Source organism: Miniopterus schreibersii (genome assembly GCF_964146895.1).
Source record: "Miniopterus schreibersii genome assembly, chromosome: 12".
Lineage (NCBI taxonomy): Eukaryota > Metazoa > Chordata > Mammalia > Chiroptera > Miniopteridae > Miniopterus > Miniopterus schreibersii.
This window is the reverse complement of record NC_138112.1, coordinates 7,689,885-7,709,693: the sequence shown is the minus strand read 5'-3', so window position 1 is coordinate 7,709,693 and position 19,809 is coordinate 7,689,885. Positions and strand designations below refer to the sequence as shown.

Here is a 19,809-nt window from a genome sequence, read left to right as displayed (position 1 = left end):
GATTTGGGGGGTTCTTGATAGAGTCTAGAAAATTAGTGTCATGAAATTTGTGGTTTGCAAATATTTTCTCTCTGTCTGAGCCTGACTTTCATCCTGTTCACAGGATCTTTCACAGAATGAATGAGTCAGTCAAATTTATCAATTTTTTCTTTTACGGACTATGCTTTTAGTGTCAAGCCCAAGGACTTTTTCCTAACACTAGGTCCAGAAGATTTTCTTCCATTTTTTTCCTAAAAGTTTTATAGTTTTACATTTTACACGTAAGTCCAGAATTCATCTTGAGTTAATTTTTGCATAATGTGTGAGGATTAAGTTGGTTCATTTTTTTTGTTTATGACTGTTCATTTAGGTGTATTTTTAAAGGTTAATCCTTACAGCAATCTTTTGAAATGAGTACTGTATTATCATCCCATTTTACAGATGGAGACACCCAGAGAGAGTTGGTGGTGTGACCAGGCTCCATGGTTAATGAGTGGCAGGGGAAAAGCCCAGGTTTGAATGCAGGTTTAACTGACTCATGCTTCGCCCCTCCCACCTGTCATCCGTTTCTCTCCGGGAGGGTCTTGCTTCCTGGGCAGAGGTTCCATTTTTCTGCACATTACTTCCTTATGACCAGCCTTGCCCTCCCTGTAGTACACAGGCTACTAGAGGCTGGAACCTGCCAGGACTTGTCCAGGTGTCCTGTGACATGTTTGCAGAGTGGAGAATGGGAACAAATTGGGAAATTTCCCTGTATGCAAAGAGTTTGTCATCCAGGTTTGGGGAAAGGCTCACACTGGGTTTCAGCATCTTCCAGAGTGTCACAAAACTGCTTTGCCAGCACACTGGTTTGCATGTAGCAGGTTGAAAAGTTCAGGCTCCCCAAAACAATCCCCCCCCCCCCCTCACACACACACACACACACACATTAAGTTCAAGTCCAGAAAATTTCCAGTCTTAAGCTGCTAAAATGAAATGTCTTGATTGATGTCAATAGGAAAGAGAGCATCTTGAGGCAAAATTCCTGTGGCCAGAACATGTTTCTTGTCCCTTCTGGTGGGTCTGGGTCATGGTCAGACTATACCTACCTCACTCACTCCCATTCATTCACACCCATTCCCGTTCATGGGTGGGAGTGACAGTTGAAGGTGGAGCCTTCCCCTCCAGCTCGCTCCTCTACTCACTGGCTGCGATCTTCCCAGCCAGGCAGGACCTAGAAACTTTTGCACTCAGACCACTGGAAAGAAATTAGCAGGCTCTAGGTTGGTCTTGCTCTTTTCCAAATCCTTAAGCATCACCCACTTATTAAGGAGGGACCTAGGAGTTCTTTGCCTCTGTGACCATACCCTTGGGAAAGTCCCCTCTCCCTACAGCTTCTCCCAGAGCTTGGCCAAGGAATACCAGGCTTTTGTCCTGGCCCGCTTAGGAGAGACGGGGGGAAAGGAATGAGCCCAGGCTAATGGTTCCAGTTGCTATAGGGATGTGTGCCTCTCTATTCTGCTAGATTCTTCAGAAGCCTCAGGGTTGCTTGAACCCACAGCTTGTCTGTTTTAACAGGTGGGCCAAGAGTAACACGCCTGGCAGAATTCACCTTGTCAGTCTCCGCGCTCACCGCCTGGCAGACCTGATCTCCCTGGCAGCAATGTCCTCTATCATCTTCCAAGCTTCCGAGGGGAGGGGTGGAGGCTGGGGCCAGCCAGGGCAGGCAGGGCTGCCGGAGGAGCAGCAGGTTGTTGTGCCCTTGCCGCAGCCAGAGCAAGCTGGGGCCTCCCTCTGATGCTGTCTTTGGGGTATGCCTCCTGCTCCAGATTCAGGTTCTACCACCTCCACCCTCTTTCAGGGAGCATGACTCTATTCCTCTGCCCCCCCCCCCCATATTCTTAACAGGCTACCCCCTGCCCCCCATGCCTAACCCTTTCTGTAAGAACCGAGCAGACCTGGGCTTGAATCTCAACCACCACTTACTAGCTATGTGGCCATTCACTGCTTACTGTTTTCAAGCCCAGTTCCCACATCTATAAACAGGATCATCACATCTGACATCACATCTGTACCATAGGCAAAAGAGCTACTGATTCTGGGACAAAGTTAATGCTCAGCAGTGGCCATCCTTGGTCCTTCTGACAGCAGTCTCCGGGCCAGTCTCCTCTTGCCAGAGTTCACCCTGGAGGTGGCTGTGAATCACCATCACACCTACTCTGTGACCTGGGAGTCTGGCAGGAATCATGCTCCCCCTGTTCCCTGAGCCTCATCTCTGGTGCCTCGCAGCAAGCCGCACCCCCCCCCCCCCAACTGGGCCAAGGAGTCCACCTCCCTCAAGGCCAACCCCAGACCAAGCACGATCCCTCTGAGGATGGGGCTGAGAGCAGGGCTAGGTGGGGGTGCTCCCTGCAGACAGCAGGGAGATATCCGATTGGCAAATACGGCAATGACTCCTACCGAATTTTTTGCATCAATGAGTGGAAGCAGGTACACCCTGAAGACCATAAGTTAAATAAATATCATGACTGGCTTTGGGGAAATCATGAAAAATTAAGTCTGTCTTAAAACTGTGAAATTTTCAAACTCCTTTTTTCGTGCACCGCTTTGATTCTTCAGAGCTCCATTAAACCAACCAACTACTTTTCCAGGCTTATAGATTTTAATCAACCCAACTAGAGACCCAACTAGAGACCTAATTACACCCCACTTCTCACCCCACTGTTCTTGGTGACCTTTAGCACATCAAGGCTGGTTGACAAACAAAACCCAACAACAAAGGAAGCACTGAGCCAGCCAGGCCGAGGGATTCAGAGCAGAAAAATCCCCAGGGCAACTTTTTCCTGGGGGGGGGGCACACTCGACTGCAGAGACCCCCTCGCACGGACCTGAGCCCTTCAGGAACCCTCAGCGCACGAGTGGCCTGAATAAATAAATGAACCTCCCCTTAGCGCTGGGTCTGAATCAGGCGGCGCCAACCTCTGGGCCAGACCCCCGCTTCCACCTTGGGGACACCCTCCCTCCCGGGGCTCCCCGCCCCCACCGCCCCGGCTCCGGGAATCGCGGGCGGAGGCTGGGGAGGGGTGGGGCCGGGAGGCGGCCTCCTGGGGTGCTTGGGGGACACGCCCTCCTGCCAGGCGGGGTCGCAGGCAGCCTCGGGCCGGCGCAGGCGGGGCTCCGCGCGCGGGGCGGGCGGCTCCTGGGCGCGGCGCGCGGCTCCCGGGTCCCAGCCTGGGCAGGAGCGCGGCTCCCGGGTCCCAGCCTGGGCAGGAGCGCGGCTCCCGGGTCCCAGCCTGGGCAGGAGCGCGGCTCCCGGGTCCCAGCCTGGGCAGGAGCGCGGCTCCCGGGTCCCAGCCTGGGCAGGAGCGCGGCTCCCGGGTCCCAGCCTGGGCAGGAGCGCGGCTCCCGGGTCCCAGCCTGGGCACGAGCGCGGCTCCCGGGTCCCAGCCTGGGCAGGAGCGCGGCTCCCGGGTCCCAGCCTGGGCAGGAGCGCGGCTCCCGGGTCCCAGCCTGGGCAGGAGCGCGGCTCCCGGGTCCCAGCCTGGGCAGGAGCGCGGCTCCCGGGTCCCAGCCTGGGCACGAGCGCGGCTCCCGGGTCCCAGCCTGGGCACGAGCGCGGCTCCCGGGTCCCAGCCTGGGCAGGAGCGCGGCTCCCGGGTCCCAGCCTGGGCACGAGCGCGCCCGGCGTGCGCGGCGCGGGCCCGAGGGCGGCGGGACCATGGCCGAGGGCGCGGCGCCGCGCCTGGGCAGCCTCGCCGTCTTCGCCCGGGACGACTTCGAGGACGACTGGCGCCCGGTGGCCAGCGGCGGCTTCGGCCAGGTGTTCCAGGCGCGGCACCGGCGCTGGCGGACCCAGTTCGCCGTCAAGTGCTGCCCCTGCCTCCTGCCGGACGCCGCCAGGTACCGCGCCCGCCTCGCGCAGGGGGAAACGGGGCGCAGGGGGCTCGGGGGAGGGGCCTCCGGCGGAGGATTGCCCCAGCGTTCCCGAGCTCCGCCCGTGGCGGCTCCCAGCCCAGCGTGGCTTTGCTCGGGGCCCGAGTGCAGCGGGCGCGCACCTGTGTGCGGAGCCCACAGGGAACTACCCTCCGAACCGGTCCTGCCCCCTTCCTAGCTCCTTCTTCCTCCCGGGTGCAGGGGGGTGAGGACTGCTCTCAGTGGCCCTCTGCCACCCTCCTACCCACCCTCAAAATCTCAGGGCAGGCAGGGCTGGGCTGGCTGGGAGGCTGTGGCCCTTGGCTCAGTGATGCTCGGTGACCTTGGGAAGCATGTCCCCTTTCTCACAGCCACCTCCGGTGGCCCCCCACCCAGGAGTGCAGGCTGGAGGAGGCCTGGGGCTGGGATCCCGTCCAGCCGCTTGCTGGCTCTCACAGGTCCTGCTGGGAGGTCAGGCCTGGAGAGGGCCATCACCGTCTCCGCCTTTGTCTTGGGCTCCTCCCCAGTCTCTCACCTGCACCTCTTTCCCACTGTTTCCGCCTGTCTCTGCCTTCCCACTGATGGACTCCAGCCTCATTCCACTGGGTTTGTCTCTCTCCCGAGGCTCCTGGGCCTTCAATTAGAGGGCCTGGGCGGGAACATCTCCTGCTGGCATCTCACTGGGGTGCTCTTTGTCCTGTTCTCTGAGTCCACCGTGCAAGCTCCCAGGGCACAGCGTCAGGGCCCACACATTCGAGCCAGCCCCCCCGCCCTTCATGAATAAGGGCAAGTGAGCCGCCCCCGACTCACCCACCTTCCCCCCTTAAACACCCTCTGGAGTAGAGTAGAGGCAGATTATTCCGGGATTTGTCCAAATCATCTACAGCCTTTGGAGAAAGATCAGGGGAAACAGACGGCGCTGACAGACGACAGCGTTAGACACTGACAGTAACTTCTGCCACCTTCCTTCCCCAGCCCCGGGAACCCCCTGGGAAGAGTGGGCTGAGGGGCTTCATGGGAATTGGTGCCCGCTGTGTGTGGAGTCCCGTACTAGATTTACCTGTTAACTTCACTGGACCTCCCTTCATCTCCTATTCATTTACTCCCTTGGCAAATGCTTAGCGCCCTCTTACTGTATGTCAGGCGCTGGGCTAGCCCCCGAGGTGCAGTGATGAGTGCAACAGACACTGCCCCGTTCCCCCCCCCGGGGGGGGGATACATTAATCAGCTAACCCACGTGTAAGTGTGAGTGTACCACAAGAGAGGAGAGGTTTATGGTTCTGTGAGAGCTTCCTAACAGAGCTTGGCTGAGATCAGAAAAAGGCTTTCCTGAGGAGATTACACTTGAGTTGCTATGTGAAGGGTGAGTTAAGAAGGTAAAGAGAAGAGAACTTTCCAGGGAGAAGCAATGGAATGTGCCAAGGGCCTGTGGCAGGGGGGAACACTAAGTAAAGGCTGGAAAGTGGCTCTTGTGGCTGGAGTTGAGAGAGAGGGAGCAGTGGAAAGCTCTGAAGGATTTGCAGTCAGGTGGGGTTGGTGGCGACAGGGAGGAATTGACCAGAATTGCAGGATGGAGACTGGATTGGAAGGGTGGAGTAATGCTGGTCCAGTTAAGAGACTGTTGCCATCATTCAGGCAGGGGCCTAGTAGAGTCCAGACTGGTGTGTTGGCCGTCAAGTGAAAGGGAGAGATTACACAATATTTAGGAGGTAAAATCCACTCAACTTCGTGCTGGGTTGGCTCTGGGGCCCACAGTGAGGAGGGGAGTGTCCAGGTTAGCTTGATGTCTGGCTTCCCCACAGAAACAAGGATCCCCTAGAATGTCTATTCTGTGAGAGCAGAGTCTGTGTCTGTTTTGTTCACTACCCTGTCCCCAGTGCCTGGCACATAGTTGGTGTTCAATAAATATTTGTTGAATTGTATTGTTGACAGTTAACAAAGCAAAACATGAAAAAAGGCCCAGGTTTGGAGAGGAAGGCCATGAGTTCAGTTCTGTGCATGTTGAGAAGAATTGTCAAGTAGACTTCAGAGTCAAGGTCTGAGCTAACGATATTAAAATTTGTGAGTCATTTGTTAAACGTAATTGGAGCTAAGACATGGATAACATTTATTCATTTTAAGCACCAAGTGAAGAAGCCAAAATTTCTCCCTTCATGGAGTTTATAATCTAATGGAGGAAGACAATAAAAAAGTAAACAAACAAATAAATAATTTGATCTATAGCGCTTACAACCACTTGATATTTTCTTGATTAGAATACCTAAGGAGAGTTGAGTAATCTGATCTTCCAAGAACACATTTGATCTAGGAATAGAAATGTCGTGGCCATCTGTGTATGGGCAATAAAGATTGCCAGAGTTGGGGTAGGGTTGCTAGTTTATATAGACTTGAAATCCTTACTAATTAGGTATCATTCCAGTAGAGATTTGAAACAAAGAAGGAGCAAGCTATGTGGCTCTTAGGGAGAGGTATTCTAGGCAGAGGGAACAGCAATGCAAAGGTCCTGAGGTGAGAATATGCTTGACATGGTGGAGTGGCAGCAAGAGGCCAGTTTGGCATGAACAGAGTCAGGGAAGGTGTGATTAGTAGGAGAAAAGATCAGGGAGCTGTGTCTGGGGACAGATCATGTGGGGCTTTGTAGGCCATTGTAAGTACTTCGGCTTTTACTGTGACTGAGAAGAGAGCCCCCGGAAGGGTCTGAGTAGAGTAGTGACATGCTCCGACTGACATTTAAAAAGTGTCACTCTGGCTGCTGGGTTGAGAATAGATGGTGGAGGGGAAGGGAGAGAAGCAGAGAGGCAGGCAGGAGGCTTGGGCCACGATGCCAATGGGTAGAGGTGGAAAGAAATGGTCAGGTTCTTGCTTTATTTTAAAGGTAGAGCTGACAGGATGTGCTGGGACTGGTTGTGGAAAGGAAAGAAAGAGCCGATTCAAGGATGACACCAAGACCTTTGAGGACTAAGAGATGGAGGCCCCGTTCACTGAGATGAGGGAGGCTGAGGGAGAAGCAGGTTTTAGGGGGGAATCTCTAGACTCGTTAAGTGTCAAAGATTGCCTAGAGACAGAGCACAGAGTGAGAAGGAGAGGGCCTGGGGCTGGGGCTAGTGGTCAAGAAGCAGAGAGGAGGTGACCAGAACGAGAGGCAGAAATCCTGCAGAATGTCAGCACACAGCTGAGGTAAGTGAATATTTCGAGAAAAAAAGAGTGAGAGATCTGACCCGTAAACCGAGAACTAAAAGTTGTTCATAGACTAGAACAACATGGGGTCGTTGGTGACCATAGCAACAGCTGTTCTGTGAAGTGCTGAGACCAGAAGCCAGATGAAAGGGGGCAGTGGGAGATGAGAAAAAGAGTGAGACCACAGGCACGACCAACGCTGTCCAGAAGCCGGGGTGCCAAGGGGAGCTGTGCAATTCCTGTTCCAGCTCAGTCAGGAGACTGAGGTGCAGAGCTGGCCTGCTGAAGGGCGCACAGAGAGCAAGTGGTGAAACTGGGATTTGAATCAGGGCCCAGCGCCCTCGGATCCCTTGTTTTTTTTTTCATTTCATGCCAGGTGTCTCAGTTCCTGAGAACTCAAAAGAACACAAAGAGCAGATAAAAAAGATTGCAGAGGTAGAGGGGAGCTCTCTGGAACAATAGGGAAGTAGAGGCAAGGACTGGAGAACCAGGACTGACCAGCCTGCCTAGATTCCAGGAAGAGCAGGTGGCTTTTCCTGGAGTTCGGGAGCACCTGGCTGGCTTCCCAAGGAGGCCCTGTGAGCATATTTCCAGCAGCTTCTGGCTGCAAGGCCAACAGCACTTTGCAAATACTGTGCTTTCAAAACTGTCATTTCTCCCTAACCTTCAGTCTCAATCCCCAAACAATCTGTAATGATTTGCATGTTCAGTGCTCTGTGGACACACTGAGTGAAAAGAGAGAGAAGGGCCCAGCTGGGTGTGGCTCAGCGGTTGAGCATTGACCTAAGATCCAGGAGATCAGGGTTCTATTCCTGGTCAGGGCACATGCCCAGGTTGGGTGCTCGATCCCCAGTAGGGGGTGTGCAAGAGGCAGCCGATCAATGACTCTCATCATGGATGTTTCTGTCTCTCTCTCTCTCTCTCCCTCCTCTCTTTGAAATCAATAAAGATATATAAAAATAATAATAATAAGAGCAAGAAGGTTTGCAAATGCTTATTTTCTAAGGCCTTCCCTTAAGTCTTGACTTGTGTTAAATTCAACAAAGACGTATTGTGCTGTGCGTGGTAATGCACTATGGGGAGCACCTACATGAATAATTACAGTTTATCCATAGCACCGGGTACCAGGCAGACACGCAGTTCCTGCTGCCAGTGAGGAGCAATGCAGGGACGTGCTGGGGCTACCGCACCAGCCTGCACCACGTGAACCATGGGGAGAAAGAGGAGTGAAGGAGGAAGGCAGGCAGAGACCTTGGACGTGTATGTAAAAGAATATACTAAAATATTAACAGAGGCCAAATTTGGAAGGTTAGAATACTGACAATTTAATTTTTTTCTTTACAACTCCCTGTATTCCCTAGATTCTCTACAAGGTATATGTCTTACTTTCATAATCAAAATGGCAATAGATAATATTTTAAAACCAAGCAGGAGGCATAGCATCAGTCCTCGGGGGCTTGCAGTCTGCTGGGGGAGACATAGACAAGCGGCCAGAATACATGGCCGGCTTTCTGTGGCCACTGCTATTAGAACGGACTTCTCCTAAACTTGCCAACTCTTTTGCCGCCTGCCTTTTCCTGCTGGCTGCCCAGATCCCAACCCGTGCATCCTCCTGGGCATCTTTTCAGGTCTCTCCTTCCTCCCCTTCGAGCCCACGAGCTCCCTAGGCTCCTCTGGGTCTGCACAGCCTGGCGTCAAGCCTACTCTGTGTGTTCTGCTGGTTGCTCTTGTAATAAAGGGGTCACTCCCCACCATCTCCCCCCTCCCCTCCCCCCCACCCTCCACAGCTCTGATGTGAACTACCTCATCGAAGAAGCGTCCAAAATGGAGAAGATCAAGTTTCAGCACATTGTGTCCATCTACGGGGTGTGCAAGCAGCCCCTGGGCATTGTGATGGAGTTCATGGCCAACGGCTCCCTGGAGAAGGTGCTGCCCACCCACAGCCTCTCCTGGCAGCTCAAATTCCGCATCATCCATGAGACCAGCCTGGCCATGAACTTCCTCCACAGCATTAAGCCACCTCTGCTCCACCTGGACCTCAAGCCAGGCAACATCCTCCTGGACAGCAACATGCATGTCAAGGTAACAACCCCGGTAATCTCTGCCCCCTTTTTACTCTGGAATCTCCTCCAGGTGAGCAGGATTATCTACCTGTCTGACTGGCCTGTCAAGAGTTTTAAGCAGCTTCCTTCATGGACAAATTTGAAGGTGGCAATCACACCCAAAACAGAGGCGGATGAGCAATGAAATTGGAGCATGAAGCAGGGCATCGGGATGCCTGCAATAACCCCCTCTGGGCCTTAGTCTTCCATTTCCAATGTGGGTAGAAGAATCTCTATCCTTCCCGTGCTTTGCTTCAGGTGGGGCTGTGTGTAAATGAGATGACCCTATAGAAGGTCATGTGGCCATTTTCTTCAGTTCCTAAAACACGCCACACTCCTTTTATGCCCCAGGACTTTTGCATGTTCTGTTCTCGCTGTCAGGAGCAGTGCTCCCCCACTCCCCTCTTTATCTAACAAAGGACTACTCATCTTTCAGCTCTCAGCTTAAACATCCCCTCCCCAGGGAGGTTTTCCCTGATCTGCCCCGCAGGCCCCTGTAGAATACTCTTATTGTGTTGCTAACCCCAACTGTAAGTATATAATCATGTGAAACGTCTTCATTAGTGACTATCCCTTATCTGAATAACCACTTAGGACAGTAATAAGTGTGAGGGTTCTCATCTTCTCTATTTGCTGCCTCATCCTCAGTACCCGGCCTAGTAGGCACTCAGGGAATGATCACTTGGCATGTGACTAAATCAATGGATGGAGGCAAAGAAGGCATACCTATCCGTGGTATAAATGCTTCAGGGTCTGTGGAGATGGGATGAACAGAAGCTCACCAAAGACAGCAGCTTATCCATAGTCCCTCTGGATAAAGGTCACACCTACCAAGCACTTACTGTGTGCCAGGCATTATAGATGAGGAAACTGAGGCTCTGAAAAGATAATAACCTGTCCAGGGTCCTTCAGGTCCTACATGGTAGAGCTGGGAGAGAGCCCATGCTCTTAGCCACTGCACTGTACTGGACAAGGGTGAGACACCAGGCAGTTTTCTGGAGGCAAGACTGTTGTCCCCTGTCCCCACTTCTATCTTCCTCCCAGATTTCGGACTTTGGCTTGTCCAAGTGGATGGAACAGTCAACCCGGATGCAGTACATCGAGAGGTCGGCTCTGCGGGGCACCCTCAGCTACATCCCCCCTGAGATGTTCCTGGAGAGTAACAAGGCCCCGGGGCCCAAATATGATGTGTACAGGTGAGAGGGAGGCTGGGCTCTATCTCCATACCTTGGACGTAGCTTATCACCACCCTGCCTGGACCCCATGGCCCAAAGGGCAGGGCAGGCATGAGGGATGAGGTCCAGCCCTCTCTACCCACGTGGGAGGGAGAGTATGGAGAGGGACTCTGGCTGGAGAGGATTTATCTGAGATTGTGTGGTCCATGGGGTCCCCCTGACTGGGTGACCATGGGTATCTGAGAAAGTCACTCAGGCAGCACTTTCCCTATCTGTAGCTTCGGGATTGTCATCTGGGACATCCTCACTCAGAAGAAACCATATTCAGGTAGCAGACAACGGTGGAATCCTCAGATGGGGTCCTGGAAGGGGTTGTGGGGGCCAGGCTTCCAGCTCTGATTCCTCCCCTTTCAATGTGCTCCTCCTGCACCTCCCACTCCCTCCCTGCTACCAAGAATGCCAGGGAAACAACTATCAGGAAACTGGGATAACCCAGCAATGTTGAAAGCCAATTTCATAAGTAGGTCAGTTGGTCAGCTCTGCTATCTTTGGACAGCAAAGGTCTGTAGGGTGGGGTCATCTCTGGTCTTGGCTTAGGAGGTGGCTGGAGCTGGACCAGAGACTTAGAACCTAAAGTGGGCCTGCAATCTAGCTCTTTACTCCCCATGCATTCATGGAGGCCCTGCTGGGTGCTCCACCCTGTGAGGATCCCCAGAGCGCCTCTGCCCCCCGCCCCTCCCTCCCAGTACCCGCACAGCCTGGGCCTCCTCTCTCAGGCCTCAACATGGTGAACATAATCATCCGTGTGGCTGCGGGCATGAGGCCCTCCCTACAGTCTATCTCCGATGAGTGGCCAGGGGAGGCCCAGCAGATGGGGGACCTGATGAGGCGCTGCTGGGACCAGGACCCCAAGAAGAGGCCCTGCTTTCCAGGTTCTCTTCCGCCAGCCCTGCCCGGGGATGGGGAGTGGGGTGGGGCTGGGGTGGGCGGGTCCAGGAGAGGAGATGGTGGGAGCTCCAGGCCAGTCCTGAGGGCTCTGCAGAGAGAGGCCTGCATGGCTCCAGGGCAGAGTCTGCACCCAGTGCTGGGAGGGTGGGGGCGGGGCAGGGCAGCTGAGGACTGTGGTGGTCTGGTCTGGGAGTTGCCTGGCTCCCCTGTGGGAAATGAGTAGAAGCCCCTGTTACGGGAGGCAGCTGGGCCTGGCTCTGCTGCTTCCCAGTTCTCCAGTTATAGTGTCCTCATTTGTAAAATGTCCCCAGGCCGGGAAATCACTGAAAACATGCACATGTGTGGATGTGAGCATCTTAGAGACCACCTAGCCTTCCCCTCCTTTTATGGAAAAGGCCTGACCCTCAGAGGGTCGGTGACCTGCCGTGTGGCCCCGCTGAGCAAGGCTGCATCCGTCTGTGCATGCTCAGATGTGTGTGAGCCCAGGAATAGATTTTGGGGTGGGGGCACAAGAAATGTAGGGTCTCCAAAATGGTGAAGGACTGCTAGTCAGCCTGCTGCTCCTTTCCCTCTCTCTCACGGAGCAGACATCACTGTTGAGACAGACATGCTGCTGTCCCTGCTCCAGAGCCCGGTGACAGACCCCGAGAGCGAGGCCCTGGCCAGGAAGGTGTCCTGCAAACCGTCTCTCCGCCGGCCCCGGGAGGTGGGTGCTGTGAGCTGGGCATGGTCCGTGGTGGGTACTGAGGGGTGCCTGGCTGAAGGGGAAGGGGGAACCCGGCCCATACAGTGCCAGCCAAGCCAGGCTGCCCACTTGGAGACCCCTTTTCCTAAGTAGTACAAAGGATCTCTAAGGGCTAGTGGTGGTCGTGGCTCAGCCACTGAGAAAGACGGGCCTTCCTTTTCTCGCATGTGTGGGATGAGGCAGAGCCCTGTCCTGCAGAGGGAGACCTCGGCTCCCCCGGGCTTCCCCACCGTGGTCATCAGCGCCATCACTCAGTTCTCCTGTCCATTCCCTATCATGCGAGCCAGCCTTGGTTAGTGTGGGTTCCCGGCTCAGCCCCACAGCCACCTGCTTTCCATGTGGCCCAAAGGGAACACAAGGCCCTGGGCCACCTCTTTCTGGCTGGGTCTCACTGGTCAGGGTTTTCTTCTAGACCCAGGTGGTAGGAGTGGCATAGGAGGGGGTCTCTGAGGACCCAGTGGGCTGAGTCCTAACAGTGGTGGAGGGTACTGGAGAGGGGCAAGGAGTGGAAGATGGCATGGGCCGGAACTGCCCCGCTGATCCACCCGTGGCTTCTGTTCTCCCTCCCCAGGGCAGTGAGGAGGTCAGCCTGGAGCTGACGGACAGCGGTGAGTCCGGAGTGCACAGTGGGAGCCAGGAATTCCTGCTGAAAGTGGAATCAAACCACGCCCTTCCCCATTCTCCCTGGCCCCTCCCTCCTCCCCAGGAATTAGAAAATGAAAAAACGAAAACAATTCCTGGGCCTCCCTAGACTAATGAAATCAGAATCTCAGGGGGAGGGCGGGGGGGGGGGGGCTGGCAGTAATTTTTTTTTTTTTTTTTTTTAAGAAATTGTTGCTTTTGATTCTAATATACCACTGGGCAGAGCAGGAAAAAGTGGGCCCTAGTGGCCTCAGGAGTTCAGATCACAGCTCCACAAACTTATTTTAAACTCGCATTTATTTGTGCCAGGCACCCCTCTGAAAGTTCTCACCTACGTAATTTGTCCTCACAACGGCAGTATGAGGTGGGCATTGTCTGTGCCCCGTTTAAGGATCAGGAGCTGGAGGCTCAGAGTCAGGGGGTTGGCTAAGGCCACGTGATGCTGAGGGATGGGGTCAGGGTTGGCAGCCAGGCCCCCTGCCTGTTCTCATGGGGAGAACTGCCAGTCAGTTCAGGATCCTGCACAGAGACCTGTGGTGTCAGGAAGGCCACTTCTACAGTTTCAGTTCCCGGGTGGTACTTCCGGGAGGCAGGGGGTGGTCGAGATGACCTCTGGGCAGGTCAGAGGCCCTTTCTCAACCCACCTCTCTCCCGGCAGACTCAGGAGACCGCTTGAGGCGGGCTCTGCAGCTGTCGGACAGTGAGAGCCTGGTCCCCAGTGACGAGGAGCTGCGCGTCTACGAGAACAAGGTCACCCCCCTCCACTTCCTGGTGGCGCAGGGCAGCGTGGAGCAGGTGAGGCTGCTGCTGGCCCACGAGGTTGACGTGGACTGCCAGACGGCCTGCGGCTACACACCCCTGCTCATTGCGGCCCAGGACCAGCAGCCTGAACTGTGTGCCCTGCTCCTGGAGCATGGGGCAGATGCCAACCTGGCCGATGAGGACGGCTGGGCCCCGCTGCACTTCACAGCCCAGAATGGGGATGACCGCACCGCCCGCCTGCTCCTGGACCACGGGGCCCACGTGGATGCCCAGGAGCACGAGGGGTGGACCCCATTCCACCTGGCTGCGCAGAACAACTTTGAGAACGTGGCACGACTTCTCGTCTCCCGTCAAGCTGACCCCAACCTGCGTGAGGCTGAGGGCAAGACCCCCCTCCACGTGGCCGCCTACTTCGGCCACATCAGCCTGGTCAAGCTGCTTACAGGCCAGGGGGCTGAGTTAGATGCTCAGCAGAGGAACCTGAGGACACCTCTGCACCTGGCTGTGGAGCGAGGCAAAGTGAGGACCATCCAACACCTGCTGAAGAGTGGGGCGGCCCCTGATGCCCCCGACCAGAATGGCTACAGCCCACTGCACACCGCGGCTGCCAGGGGCAGCTACCTTATCTGCAAGATGCTGCTCAGATATGGGGCCAGCCTTGAACTGCAGACCCAGCAGGGCTGGACGCCCCTGCATCTAGCAGCCTACAAGGGCCACCTGGAGATCATCCACCTGCTGGCTGAAAGCCACGCAGACCTAGGGGCCCCTGGTGGCATGAAATGGACGCCCTTGCACCTGGCCACCCGCCACGGGGAGGAAGAGGTAGTGGCAGCGCTGCTGCAGTGTGGGGCTGACCCCAATGCCGCTGAGCAGTCAGGCTGGACGCCCCTCCACCTGGCGGTCCAGCGGGGCGCCTTCCTGAGCGTCATCCACCTCCTGGAGCACCATGCAGACGTCCGTGCCCGCAACAAGGTGGGCTGGACACCTGCCCACCTGGCCGCCCTGAAGGGCAACATGGCCATCCTCAAAGTGCTGGTCAAGGCCGGCGCCCAGCTGGACATCCAGGCTGGGGAGGGCTGCACACCCCTGCAGCTGGCCCTGCGGAGCCAAAAGCAGAGCGTCATTGCCTTCCTGGAGGGCAAGGAGCCCTCGCTGGCCATTGTGGGCAGTGCTGAGCCTGAGGACCAGACAGAAGTGTAGATAGCCTGGGGAATCCTCACCATAAGGGGTTGGGGAAGTGATGCTGGGCTCTGGCTGGGCCCCTTCCCTGTACTTGCCACCTGCCCCTTCAACCTTGAGAAGAAACAGGAGTCTGGTCCCCTGGGTGATGGAGGGACAGGAAGAGTACACTGAGATTGCAGCTGGGAAGGACCCTGGCTTGGAGAGGCCCTTTCAACACCTTCTCCAAGTGTGTGTCTGGCAGACCCTGGTCTCCTCCTCCTGTACCTGGACTCCAGCCCCCAAAGTGAATTCCCTTCTCATACCCAAGACTCCTGCCACCTTGTGCCAGTGACCCCTGGCCTCGCTGGGCCTTTTGCATCCCAGGAACCCTCTTTGAGGACAAAGAGTGGCACAGAGGAGACAGAAATGCTCCTCCCCAACTCAGGTCTGTGTGACTTGATCCCTTACCTGGATGGGGCCAGGAGAGACAGACACTACTTTGTACAGCTGCAGGAACTAAAAGTCCAGAGGACATTCTGCTTAGCATTGGAAGCCCAGCCATCCCCCTGCTGCTGCACTGACCACACCTTCCAGTGGCCCTGGTCCCAGTGCCTGGGTCTCCCACACAGTCTCTAGGAGGGGAAGGAAGGTGGTGCCCCACCTGCCCACGAGTGATCCTATGTGCTCAGTCCCTGATTTCCCTGACCCTCCTTTGCTGTGTCCAGTTATATGGCTAAGTTCAAACCCCGAATTCAATAAAGCTGTGGATTTGTCTCCCCTTTACAGATGTACTGGCCAGTGGAGCTAGGTTGTATATAGGGGCCAGTAGTGTTAGTATGGGGTGTGTGTGCACTTGTGTATGTGTGTAGTATGTGTATGAATTCACAAGGGAGGTGGCAGGGAGCAGATGCAGGCAGTAGGAGGGGTGGTGACGGCGAGGAGGAGGTTATCTGGGTTCCCTATGGAGCTCACAGGGCGGGCCTTTCCTGTCCAGCAGCAGCTTAGGGCTCTCTCCCGTGACCACAGCCTGGCCACCCATCAGCTGGCCTGTCCTGTCCTGCTGGTTATGGGGCAGGCTGGGACAGGGCTGGGACAAACCTTGTGTGACTGAGCCCTGGCTCAGCAGCCAGCTGGCATCTGCTTTCTCTCTGGCTCTGCCAGCGCTGGCAACCATTGGGAGGGGTGGAGCGGGGCTGCAGGTGGGGGCAGGACAGGTAACCTAGGGGTCCAATCCTGTCCTTCTGTACCTTTTCATACTGCTGGAGCAGCTCTTCAACTCCAGGGTGTTTTGTGATTGTCAGAGAAAAGGAACCTTCTGCCCCAATAATGGCCAGATCCACCCCCAGCCAGTTGGCAGACCCACCTTTGTGTGTCACCCTCCGAGCTGGTGCTGGGCCACTAGTCAGCAGCCTCACATCAGTGTGGGATGAGAGAAGCAAAGCAGAGGAAACCTGTTGCCGCATCTACATGCCAAGTTCATGAGTCATTTTCAGCAGATCCCGCAGCATTGTGTCTCCCATCCTGCGGTCTCTGGATTTTGGCACCAGCCTCACGGGCCCTGAGCACTTCAGCCTACCAAGCTGCTGCCTAGGACCACCGCAGAGACACTTGGAGCAGCGCTGAGTTGGGTTGTGCCCTAGAGCAGTGGTTATAAATCAAGCCCGCACATTAGAACATTAGAATCTCCTGGGTGAGGTGTGTGTGTGGGGGGGAGCGGGCGGTGTAGAGGGGCTTATTCAATAAGTCAATACCTGGCTCTCCCCTTGACCAATTAAACCAATTAAACCAGAATCTCCAGGTTAGCAGCGGGTGTTAGCTGGAGAGCAGCCAGGGCTGAGAACATCCACCAGGGGGCGTCCTGTGGTTTCTCTCTGTGCCTTTCCTTAGTGTGCCCAGGAAGACAGTCACTGGCTAGCAGCCCAGGGTGGTGGCCTTTTCCCCTCCTGGCTGGATGAGTGAGGAGTCCTGAGGACTAGGACGGGGGGCACGCAGCAGACTATCCCACCCTCCTACTCCTTGCTGGCCGCCTGGCCCATTCTGCTTGTTCTCCCTGAGACTAAGCCTTAGGCAAGACTTGTAGTGGAAAATGTCCTGGGAGTTCTCGTTCCTGGAACATGCTGGAGCAGAAGAGAGAAGGGGAGGGGGCACAGTGCTGTTTGCTTCTGGAGCACTGAAGCCAGGGTCTGGCTCCAAGTCGAGGATTGGGAATGAACCAGAGAAGGGATGTGGGCTACATATTCACACCCAGGAGCCCAGGTCAGTCTAGGGAGTGGTCAGGAGTGAGCCTCAGAGGAACAACAGTGTGTCTTAGTCTATTGGAAAGAGGTTGAGGGAAGACCGCAAAGAAAGGAGTTAGAAAATTAGATGATCCTTTTGCACCTATTGCCCTATGAATGGCAGGGATTCCATGGAGATTTGGACAAGACTAGCCCTAGGAATCATTTCAACTCAAGATCCCAGGGTCCAGGTTGAGATCCTATGAGCCCTGCTTCCTCTACTTCCTTCCTCCAAGAGATAACTGAGGTAGGGGCTTTAGGCCAGCTCTGGCCAACACAGCCCTTCACTGCCTACTAGCACCTTCTTGTTCCTTTCGACGCCCCCTTTCCCGACACAGACCCTTACAGACACACACAGCATCTACCTTGCATCCCATTTCAACAGCTGCCTTCCAGCGGGTTCCTAGGGATGTTTAGAATTGGATTATAGTGAGGCCCCTGAAATTCCCAAGGAGAGGGCGTCTAGTTGAATTTCAAACCCTGTTTAGGGGAAATTGAGGTCGGGGATAGGAGTTCCTCAATTTCCTGCTGCCCATCTCCACATGGAGGTCCCATTGACCTTTTAAACTCCCTGTATCCCAGCTAAGCATTCCCTTGACCTCCACAGGCCTGCTCCTTACCCTTTATCCCTCTTGTTAGTTGAAGGTACCCAGACTCCCAACCTTGGAATTATTCTAGACCAGCCTGTCCAACAGAACTTTCTGGAAGGATGGAAACCTTCTCTACCTGCAACTGGTCAAGAGGAGAGCCACCAGGTCCCTGTGCTACTGAGCACTTGAACTGAGGCTAGTGCAATGGAAGAAACACGTTTTCCATTTCAGCAAGTTAAATTTAAGCAGCCACAGGGCAGTATATACTCTTCAAGATCCAACGTGCCGACCCCCCCCCCATGAGGCCTTCTCTGATTGGCGGCTAGAGACGGTCGCTCTGTACCCACACGCCCTGTGGTAAGGTTCAGGGAGCCCCCTCCTTGCTCAGATGAGCCACGTCACTGTATTTGTTTATTTCTGCATTCCAGCCCTCCCTCGGTCTGTCATCCAGATTTACTGAATCAGACTATGGCTGCAGGGTTGTGGCTGTAAAGTAAGGGGCAGAGGGGAGTTGCCGGGCTGGCCTGAGGCCGGGTGGGAAGCTCTGGGGGACTGGGAAGTAGGCTTTGAAGACAGATGGATCTGGATGAAAATCCTGCTGTGCCATTGCTAGTGTGTGACCCTAGGTTGCTGGAACTTTCTGAGACTGTGTGTACCATCTCACAGCATGATGCTTATCTCACTGGCTGCTGGTCATAACTGAATCCGATGCTGTGGGTCAGAAGGGAAAGCAGTAAGCACTCAACATATTCGTTTCTCAGTTTCCCCCAAGTCAGAAGAATTTTTCCCTTGGAAGGAGGCGCCGGCAAGCCAGCTTTGAGGAGCCTTTTGGTAAGATGCTCATAGAAGCCACTGCCTACTTTCCTTTGCTGGCACACCCATGGGAGGAAGGGGCAGCCCTCCTGCAGTGCCTTGGTGTGTGCATACTGACACCTCTGGGGACACACCTAAAGCAGTGTCAGGTCAGCTGCAGGGCGGGGTCCCCCACTGTGAGTCTTGCCTGCTGACCCATAGCTTTGATGACCGTCCATAGTTTGGATGACCCTGAGCCCCAAGAGCCAGACATTGGGTTAGTGTTAGCAAAGCGAGGCGGCCATGTCTGCATCCACTGGGGAGGGGAGGGTCCAGGGCTGGTGTTGGGCCCTACTCTGCCTTCAGCTGGCAAAGGCAGTGTGAGGGCTCAGCCTGCACAGAGAAGGGCAGGAGGATTAATACAGGGTGTGGCAAAAGTAGGTTTCCAGTTGTTAGCGTGGAAAATAGTACCACAAATAATAATACAAGAATAAACTGTGTCTTGCGTACTCACAACTGGAAACCTGCCTTTGCTCACTCCTGTACAGCAGCTGCGGGAGGGCAGGCAGGTTGGAACCTGAGTTTGGAAGGGGCAGGGCTGGGGCAGGTCAGCTCTTCCTGCCCTAGACCGTGGAACTTGTCTCTTCCAGGTAATTTCCTCCCTCTCGTGCCCACCAGGCTTTCCCAGACCTGGACAAAGCGCGGAGCCCGGCTTCCGCAGAGTACACTCTCACGGGCCGTCAGGGTGGAATGTTTGGAGCTGGGCCTGGCTGGGAAAACCCAGAAGGTGCGCATGCCGGAACTTTGTTTTTGCAAAATCCCAGCCCCACCCCGTGCCCCGAGTGGTGCCACCGCCCTCCCCTTACCTGACTCCCATCCTTCACTTCACCAGCGGCATCTGCCCCAGCTGCCAGGGAGGCTGCCTCCCTCGCTCCAGCCCCCCACACACTCCAGGTCTCGGGACAGAGACCAGGGGTGAGGATGGGAGAAAGCCCCAGGCAAGTACCGTGGTCCTGCAGCGTTTCCAATGGACATGGAGCTGCTTCGGCTCCACCCGGCAGTGAGAGGCCTCTCCACGCCCTCCAGGCCAAGTGTGCTGCCCAGCAGCTCTCACCAGCTTTATTTGCCAAGCAGCAGAGCTGGGATGGGAGAGGGAGTGGGAAGGTGTTCTTAGCAGACACCTCCTTCTCCCTGACTCCCAGAACCCCAAAAAGCCAGGGTGGGTCTCCCCTCCAAAGACGGTTTGCTCTCTCCCACTTCTTGCTTCCCCAGATGCCCCAGAGGCAGTTGGTTGGCAGAAAAAAAACCTCCAGGCACAGGAGAGGTGCCCAGACTCTGGCCTCCTGCTGCTGAAGCCTCCTAGAAGCTGTACCCCCTGCCATGCCCCCCCCCCACGCACACATACTCATTTGCTTGAGCAGCCAGGCTATTCACAGGCACCCAAGGGTGGCATCCTAAAAGTTGAGTGCTAAATGGATTTTTTTTCTCTATCTCCCTTTTAAAAAATCTTCTGACTATAGGAGCCTCCTCCCACTTTTCTCAGGGCTGGTCAGGAAATGGGTGGAGTGG

General features: G+C 55.3%; 1 protein-coding gene across 1 annotated transcript; it reads left to right on the top strand.

Moving 5' to 3' along the window:
• Positions 1 to 3,661: 3,661 nt before the first annotated feature.
• ANKK1 (ankyrin repeat and kinase domain containing 1) lies at positions 3,662 to 15,364 on the top strand. The gene is made up of 8 exons (XM_081153839.1): positions 3,662 to 3,858; positions 8,835 to 9,129; positions 10,194 to 10,345; positions 10,603 to 10,652; positions 11,101 to 11,256; positions 11,860 to 11,978; positions 12,589 to 12,625; positions 13,318 to 15,364. The coding sequence occupies exons 1-8, from the start codon at positions 3,677 to 3,679 to the stop codon at positions 14,619 to 14,621; spliced, it is 2,295 nt and encodes a 764-aa protein (XP_081009965.1). The 5' UTR covers positions 3,662 to 3,676; the 3' UTR covers positions 14,622 to 15,364.
• The last annotated feature ends 4,445 nt before the right edge of the window (positions 15,365 to 19,809 follow it).